This window comes from Cyclopterus lumpus, chromosome 23 (genome assembly GCF_009769545.1).
Source record: "Cyclopterus lumpus isolate fCycLum1 chromosome 23, fCycLum1.pri, whole genome shotgun sequence".
Lineage (NCBI taxonomy): Eukaryota > Metazoa > Chordata > Actinopteri > Perciformes > Cyclopteridae > Cyclopterus > Cyclopterus lumpus.
The window spans coordinates 6902443-6911044 of NC_046988.1; the positions used below are offsets into that span (position 1 = coordinate 6902443).

An 8602-nucleotide genomic window follows, 5' to 3' on the forward strand; every position below is an offset into this window, starting at 1 on the left:
TAACCCACCAAGCTTCTTGTCAGATATGAAAGAAATACTGATATTTGTACAATTCTCTATCTATTCTTTATTTCACTGGTGTTGCTGCTACAACAACCCTTGATGTAAGACAACACCACAACCAGTGATGTCAGTGTGTGTTATTTGCTTTATTTGTGAAAGTACAACACCTGTTTCAGCATCACTGATCGGGGTGTGTTGATATTTGACACCTTGTGTTGATATTTGACACCTTTAGAGAGCAGTGCAGCACGTTTCTAGCTTGCTTGAGTTACGTATTGATTTCCTGGCTCCTCTTGAAAGTGCTTGTTAATAGTTTAGAGGTAATGCTGCTAACAAAGGCTACAGTACACCTGACAATCTGACTGTAGGACACTGACAGAAGGAATGGAGGCAGAAAGCAGGGTCAAGGAGACAGATTTAGATTTTAGTTTGGTTCTGACAAGAAATGTATTTATGAAGTTCCTCTGTTCAATTCAGTTTATTTTGTATAGCATAGTAATGTGGCCTTAAACGTTGCCGTATTGTAAAGGGATGTGACAATTGATATTGCACATGCTCAAGATCTTCTTTTTAACTTCATTTGTACTGAATCAAATACTCTGGATATATTTGATTTGGATCAAAAATAACAAAAATACTGGGATCTGTGATATCATTCACACAGATGTCGTGAGAGTTTTCAGAACTTCCACCATCAGGTTTTTGCAAATATCTTCGTCCAACACTTGATTTTCCGATCATCACCCGAGCCAAAAACATTACTTTGGTGTTTTGACCCTGTAAACCTCTTGTTCCTCCGCCGTGAAGCGGCAATGGGTCCGTGCTGCTTGTGCTGTAGATGTCCGCATCTGGTGCATCTTTAGCAAAATAAATTCCTAAATAAAAACAAAGAAAGTAATATCAGTCGGACCTACATTTACAGTTATATGGTATAATGTTGTCATTTCACTTACCTCTGCCATACAAGCCTTCTCCAGCTAACCGTAAATCAAAGTTATTCTTGCAAATGCTTTCAACATTTCTGATTTCGGTCCCATGAAAGAGTCTTTTCTCTTGAATCATTTTGACACCTTGGTTTCTCATTAACTGCTTCTTTTTCCTTTGACATAAATAAACAGAAGGTTTTGATTACAAAGATGGATAACGATGATGGGAATGGAGAGAGACAAACTCAAAGACGTACTTACAGACAATACATGTCCCATAAATCCATATTCTGTATCCTGCTGATTGATACAATGGATTTGTCCAACAGCCCATCTGTCTTCACATAACCTGCCACAGCCTGATACTCAGGGCTGAGTTCACTCAGAGGGATTAACTGTAAATGATATTACAAAATAAACAGTTAAATCAGATTAATAGGCCTAAAGAATATATCATTTGTAGTTTTTAAATCCCAATGCTTTGTTATCCTAGAATTATGCTTTTATCATGTTGTGTTTGCTAAAAGGAGTGAGTCTTGTGGCAGTATTCTCTACAAGTTATTGAGACTATAGTTTTGATTTATGCATCGATGGTGCAAAACAAATTAAAAATGAAAAGATTCTCTATCCAAAGTAATTCTCAAAATTGGTTAAAAATATGAATGACAAATACAATTTCTTCCCTTTTTTCCCTGTGAAAGGTTATTTTTGGGGAGTTTTTCCTGATCCGATGTGAGGTCCTGGGACAGGGATGTCGTATGTGTACAGATTGTAAAGCCCAAATTTGTAATTTGTGATATTGGGCTATACAAAATAAACTGAATTGAATTGAATTGAAATGCCATCTATGTTGGGAATCATTTTAGTAGGCTATCTTTTTTTTTTAAACGTGGTGTTGAAGGGAATTTTAACATTAGACAGATATGTAATTTGAGTCAAAATGGTAAACATGACGTTTTCTAAACGATAAATTCCAAGTGACTTCTCTCACCTAATCTGAAAATGTTTAACACATTTTTTTTTAAAGTTATTATTTTCCTAATCTAAACAAAAATGCTAATGAGCTGTAAATTACATGTCTTTGACATTTAGACAACTTCAACTAACATCTTAAATTGTATTCCTATGATTTTATGTTTTTTATACAAAATACATACATGTTGTTATTATTAGTTACACAAGTGACTGTGACTTACTCCAGAGAGGACAGAAATACAGACATGTGTGAGAATATAAATAAATTCAGTTTCAGTTTCAAATTCAGTTTCTCATGAGCTAATTTCTGAATGTTCAAATGTGGTTCTAACTGGTTGTGTCTTAAGGAAACCTGTCAGTGAGTCATACACTAGTTGTGAGTCATCGCTCACAACTAGTTTTCATCGTCACTCACCTGGTATGGACAACTGGGATCAACCCATTCCCAGTGAACAGCAGGAGCCGAGAAGCAGCAGCAACTGTGTGAGGAAAGAGAAACTCATTTCCACGACACTTTCACTTTCACTACTGAAGAAATTAATCACTCTTGTGAGATTAAATCTTTTACTTTAATGTGTTTTAAACCTCACCTTCTTTCCATGTTGTAGCCCCGTTGGATACGTACTTGCACTCCTGTGATGAAATCAGTCCGTAACATTGCTGTTTAAAAACACATAAGACATATCAAATAAGTGCTGTACAGGTAAATGAGGAGACACACAATGTAGTCAGATAGGGTACCTGAGAAATCAATCTTGATGTGACCATTGGATGAAGATCTGTGTAACCTCTGTTTTGAGTTTCTTCTGAAATTTCTTTCAATGTCCTCACTCCTAAGGGAGTTAGCAGGGTCATCCTGGATAGACAGAAGGTACCAACAGTTTAGTTCTACCTCAGACATTCTGCTCCATATCGATGTGTCGAAGTTGACGGATAGATTTAATGATCTAGATCATGATAGACTTTGATTTTAAGATGTAAGAAAAAACACATACCTCAAATCTGTGCCACCTTCCACAGTCTGCCAGGTAATACCAAAACCACGGGCATTCTGACGTGTCCATGGGTTCCACTGCATCACTGTCCCCCATGGTCCTGATGTGAATTCAATATATCAAACTAAACAAATACGTTTATTTAGGTAAAGTTGGCCTTCCTCTCTCTTACTTGCTCAGGTTGCTATTAAAGTTGGCATTGGTGTTCCTCTATACAAATGAGGTGCCATATATAGCCACACCCCTGAGGTAGGCTGGCTTTCCTCACCTTGAAGAGGAAGACATTGTTACCAGCACAAAATAAGTTGTTCAAAAAGAAATAATTTCAAAAGCTTCCGTTGAAAAGTTTATTTGTAGTAACATGTGCAAATTACAGACACACCACACATGTAGCTTCATACACACTACACTCACACACATCTCTAATGTTATGACTGGAGACATCTGTTTGTTTCCCTCACCTGCCTGTATTTATGAGGAAATGCAAAGAGTTGCTTCAGATCCATTCTTGCACGGTTACGCCACCGTGTGGCCAATATGACACACTGAGTCATTTTGTTATTCTTCTTTCTCAAAAACACACACGTTCATTCAATGGATTCAACAAACGCACACGGCAAAGCAATATTACATTTTGTGGATAATCATCATTACAGTACTATAAATGTGCTGGCTACATTCTTCTTCTTTTTTAGAAACCCTGCTTAAAGAAACATGTTAGCAGATGGTGGCATCACACTCGGATGTGATCTTGTTGTGGTTTGGAATGAACTAACTTGGTTGCGAACGCATACAAAATCCAACCTCGGCCATTGTCGAGTCTTTAAAGATTGAAAGTCAATGGTCAAAAAGGTTACACAGAAACATATTGCTAAAGGACCACAAGTGAACAAGACATCACACCTTTATGTCACTGTGACACGAATAGAAAACCTTTCATGGAAAGGGGGAAAAGTGCACTGATACATGGTTTAAAAAAAATGTAGAGGTAGAAGCGTTTAAAAAATACATATATATATAAAAAAAGAAAATCAATGCCGATATAATACGTTGTAACAAGTACACACAGATGTTGATGCCACTAACAGGTCACTGTGCTGAATGAGTGAGCAGGAACGTGTTGCAGTTTTTGGTTTTGTCATTTGGAATTATGTCTACATGACTTGTAAATAAGCTCATGCGCGGCACTGTGGATGTGGAGGAGGGGCTGTGGCCGATGGCGGGACATCACCTATAACCTACAGGCTGCAAGTTCCACTCTTATTTTAAACAACTGTGCACAGATATTGAACAAGCAAGTACAGATTTGTGCATTCAATACAAAATTGCCACAAAGACTGATCTTCAGTCAGCATTTTCATCCTTTTTCTGTCGTGGGGGAACATTCCAATCACAAGGGCCTGTCTTAGAATATACTGAACAGTTCACAAGCTGTACACAAGTCTTTATTGTCTTCTTTTTCCAATTTCCCCAAAGGCACTTAGATGACCCATGCTCCAGTTAGGCACTGGATCTGACTGAAAGGAAAGGCAAATGTCTCTTAAGCTGCCTCTTTTTGCGATTTGAATCCTGCCATCTGATTCTGTATCCGAAATATTTCCATGTTTGAGTTCCAGCCTCTATGGAAAAAAAGAAAACGTCTTCTTGTGAGGCTTCAGTAGAACTCAACCAGATACTCTGGGTAAATCTGATTGCTGTCAAAAATGACATAAATCTTTGGATTCGCCATATCATCCACACAACTGTCATAAAAGTTGGTGAAGCTGGCGTCCTTGGAGGGCGGTCTGCAGTACATAGGATGACCGACTGTGTATTCGCCAACAAGCACTCTGGACAGGAACATGGTCTTGTAGGATGGCTCATTCGCAAATATCGGTGGGGCGAGTCCATGTCCTCTGCAGGGTGGTGTTGTGCTTCCCTGTGGTGTGACAGAATTTACTGGAATATTTGGCATCCCGGGCAAAGTAGCTTCCTGTGGGGAGTGGAAAATGAAATGAAATGTTGAAATCGGACACAAAATAAAAGTGTGGCAAAGTGGTTCATGATGTGAAATCACAACACAAGACAGATCTACCTTTCCCATAGACATCGCCATGGCTCCCTGTCAGACGCCAGTCAAAGTTAAATGTACATATAGCTTGTATGTTGCTGTGTCCTGTGCCGTGAAACAGCATTCGCTCCTCAATATCCAGTGTACGCTTGACTTTTCGCAACTGTGGTTTTCTTCCTTGGGGCAGAACCAATGAATGACAGCATGAACACAGAGTACTGATCATCACTTTGTGGCATCAGAACATGGCCTCACAATCTATTTAATGTGTCAGTGAAGGTGAGGATCCTCTAAATAATTGGGTTTAATTCTGTTGATTTACTTTAACAGGATAAAAGCTCTGTGTCTAGTCGGGGCTGGAAAAAGTACTGAAATGAATTCAGCGTGACGGCATAATTCAGTGCTAACAAACAAGTACTTTTGGGCATTCTGCTGTCCACTCACAACACAACAAGTGTCTACCTGCAGAAGAATTCCCACAAGTCGAGGTTCTGAACCCTCTGGATGGATTGATTGGATGATCCATAGTCCTTTCATAAAGTCTGGCAACTTCTTTAAACTCATAGGTGTCTCTTCCGAGCTGGATGAGCTGTAAAAACACAATCACACAAGGGTGAAGTAGTCCAAAGTAATACTAACAATAGTAGGACTGTTATTTCACTCACTTGATAGGGCTCATCCGTGTTTATTCTCTCCCAATGACACGGAACAGGCAAAGGCAAGATTATCACATATAAACCTGGCAGAAATAAGTGAAAGAGAGATGAGAGGGTTTTGTAGTTTACATTCTTACACCAATGTCATTAAGGAAAAAGCTTGCAATGAAGAAAGAAAACCCTTATCTAAGCTATCTTAGATTTTAGTATCTCTAAGTTTCCAGGGTGTTTGAGCACTAAATCTTACCGGAAACCAGTTGCTGAGTGGAGGGAGCGTTTGATTGGCCGCTGCTTCCCTGTCGTTACATTTATCTGTCGCATCACTGGTGAGGAAGTCAACAAAGATTAGAGACGCAGGAACTCACATTCATGCACACATTTCTGCAACAGGATTCATCCTGACTGAACATATGTTCTAATCTTCACTACTTTCATGCCATCATTATGAGGGCTTAATATGTGTTGTCTGATCAAAAGCCTTTCGTATAACTTTAATTAACTCTTTAATGAACTCATCCTCATACCTGAGAAGTCCAGTCTGTAGGTGTACTTGGCTGTGTAGAATTCCATGACGCCTCGCTGGTTTCTGCTGTAGCACTGCTCAATTTGAGCACTGGTCACCGAGCAGGCTGCACTGGGATCGATCTGAAACGGGAATCAAGGAATGTAAATTACTCTAATGGAGGGATGAAACCATTAGTTGATTTATCGTTTGGTCAATCGTCCAAAAGTTATTGCAGTTTCTTAAGTAATTGATTCCTTGTTAAAGTATTTTTTAAGCAAAAGAGGCAAACATTTATTACTTCCATCTCCATTATCAGGAGCTTTTTCTGCCCATGTGATGGTATGTTATAGTGAATTGAGTATCGCGGGGCTGTTGGTTAGACAAAAGAAGTCATTTGAAGATGTCACATTAGGCTGATGGAATGCATTTTCACCACCGACTAACATGTTATAGACAAACAATTGAGAAATAAATGTCTAATGCTAATTAATATCCTAGAGCACATGAGAACATCAAACAGTCCAATATAAAACAAATATGTCACTTACAACAAAGTAAGGCCTAATGGTTGTCATTTTGACTTGAAGAATAACTTTAACAATTAATAGAATATGGACCGATCAATTCATTGAAAACTCATTGCAGCAACACTTTGATTTATATGCAGAATGGAAATTACAATGTCATGGGATTTACAGTAATGGCCACTGGCTGTCATTTGTTCTTGCCAACCAAAGATTCCACTTGGGAATTGTACTGTCTCAACCAAAGAAGAGCTCGACTGCGACATAGCACGTGGCCTTTGACTGACAGCACATCCAGCAGACTTGTGTCTCTCAGTTGCACCCAATTAGAGACCAAGGTGTGACAGAGTGAGGGGCAACGGGCTATACACTTTAAGGACTGTACGGAAGTGTATCGTGACGTGTGAAGCTGCGAACGAACGTTACCTCAAACATGTGCCAAACGCCACACTCAGCCAAGTAGAACCAGCACCAGTTGGGCTCGGAGGTGTCCATATCCTCCATCTCGGTGGACTCCTCCTCTGACGACCTGATGGCTAACATAGCTAAACCTGAAAAGAATCAGTGGACAGACGCGAACACACTTAGGCAAATAGCAACCACAATAAATTAAGGTATGGGGGGGGCAAGGTGGTGTTTTATTCGTGACACAAGCCTAACTGCAAGTGCTCGTTCTAAGCCATGTTCATGGGGGAATGTCATCCCAAAATCAATTTAAAATAATACAGGAAACTGCCTTATCAAGCTAACGCTAGCTTTCATGAGCGAATGCCACACGTGACTCTCGACTGAACGGGTGTCTTACCGGTTATCAGCCCGTCTCTAACTGTCCTTATGGCGATGTGAATCCTTTATGCATTATGAATCACAAAGCATCACAGACTCCGATGGATGAGAATGGCTGACTGACGCGACAAATCATTTTCGTCTTCCTGTGCGTTGTTTACTTTTACTTCCTGGTTCGTCACGCAGGAAACGTCATGCGTCAATAGGATGTAACCAGAGCTGCAACACTTTTCAAAAAACCTTGGAGTGAGATTTTGTCGGGGGTGACTAAATGTTGACGCGCACGCACCCACACACGTTGGTGGCTCAACTATCAGGAAATTTGAATTAATTTGGCGTTGTACCCATGTTGTGCCCTGCATTCTGGTGGTTTGTGGGGCCCATAGTCGTTGCTAGGGGCGACTGGAGATGGACAACATTGGTTACATTCTGTGAAGCAAAGACATGGATCCGCCTCCAGGAAATGTTGTTTAAGTAGATGTTATTTCATGCATTCTAGTGGATGTTTGGGTGGTATGCTAAAGATGTGCAATACCTGAACTTATTCCGATTCATGTCCATCTGCTCATGACTTGCAGGTCCTTCTAGACTTGAGCTGAACATTCAACCAGAAAACTATTGTTGTGCCTCAATGACTGTCTGTCTATGTACCACAATATAGCCTAATTTAATAGACCTGTGTTTAAGATTTGACCAAGGTAGGTTGATTGACATTTTGATTACAATGGTATTCAACTAATTATTAACTGAAACCTAACCTATATTGTTAATAATTGTATTCTTAAGAGCAAAAAAGCAAAAAATGACAAGATTAGTTAGGGAGAAATATTTGTCATTATGAAACAAACAAGTGCAACAAATAAAGTGCTTAAACAGTAGCCTTTTCAACCAAAACAATGGTTCAACACATAAATAAAATAACAAAAAATGAGGTATCAGATCAGAATTTTTTTACGATTTGTGGGCAAGGTTGTACTGGCCTGTGGCCTTCTTGGAGGTCTTGATGACCGCTCCCATCTGAAGCAGGGCTCCAGGTAGACCATCTTTATGGTCATGATGGAGGGCATGGTGCCATCCAATGCCAGGCTATTTCTGGTCTTTGTTTTATTTAGTCCCACAACTGAAAACACCCTCTCAGCATCTGCATTTGAATGGGGCAACACCAGGACCAGCGTGGCAACG

General features: G+C 39.7%; 2 protein-coding genes across 2 annotated transcripts; both read right to left on the reverse strand.

Annotated features, from left to right (window-relative positions):
* Window positions 1–203: 203 nt before the first annotated feature.
* On the reverse strand, window positions 204–3078 carry LOC117726280 (protein mono-ADP-ribosyltransferase PARP11). Its single transcript, XM_034526466.1, has 7 exons — window positions 2900–3078; window positions 2646–2760; window positions 2495–2564; window positions 2320–2383; window positions 1191–1324; window positions 957–1102; window positions 204–878 (listed from the first exon to the last, which is right to left on the reverse strand). The coding sequence occupies exons 1-7, from the start codon at window positions 2993–2995 to the stop codon at window positions 580–582; spliced, it is 924 nt and encodes a 307-aa protein (XP_034382357.1). The 5' UTR covers window positions 2996–3078; the 3' UTR covers window positions 204–579.
* Window positions 3079–3232: 154 nt separating this feature from the next.
* LOC117726508 (protein mono-ADP-ribosyltransferase PARP11-like) lies at window positions 3233–7804 on the reverse strand. Its single transcript, XM_034526826.1, is given in 11 exon segments — window positions 3233–4790; window positions 4792–4871; window positions 4974–5122; window positions 5412–5460; window positions 5463–5538; window positions 5615–5665; window positions 5667–5688; window positions 5853–5928; window positions 6130–6250; window positions 7061–7185; window positions 7765–7804. Coding segments are annotated over 11 exon segments (1026 nt in total). The 3' UTR covers window positions 3233–4553.
* Between the last annotated feature and the right edge of the window lie 798 nt (window positions 7805–8602).

Excerpts from the sequence above, each read along its gene's own strand:
- LOC117726280 (XM_034526466.1), bottom strand. The coding sequence starts at position 2,995 with ATGGGGGACAGTGATGCAGTGGAACCCATGGACACGTCAGAATGCCCG. Across the intron at positions 2,761-2,899 it reads GAAGGTGGCACAGATTTGAG|GATGACCCTGCTAACTCCCT; the intron begins GTATGTGTTTTT and ends CTGTCTATCCAG. Across the intron at positions 1,103-1,190 it reads TTATGGGACATGTATTGTCT|GAAAAAGAAGCAGTTAATGA; the intron begins GTAAGTACGTCT and ends TTTATGTCAAAG.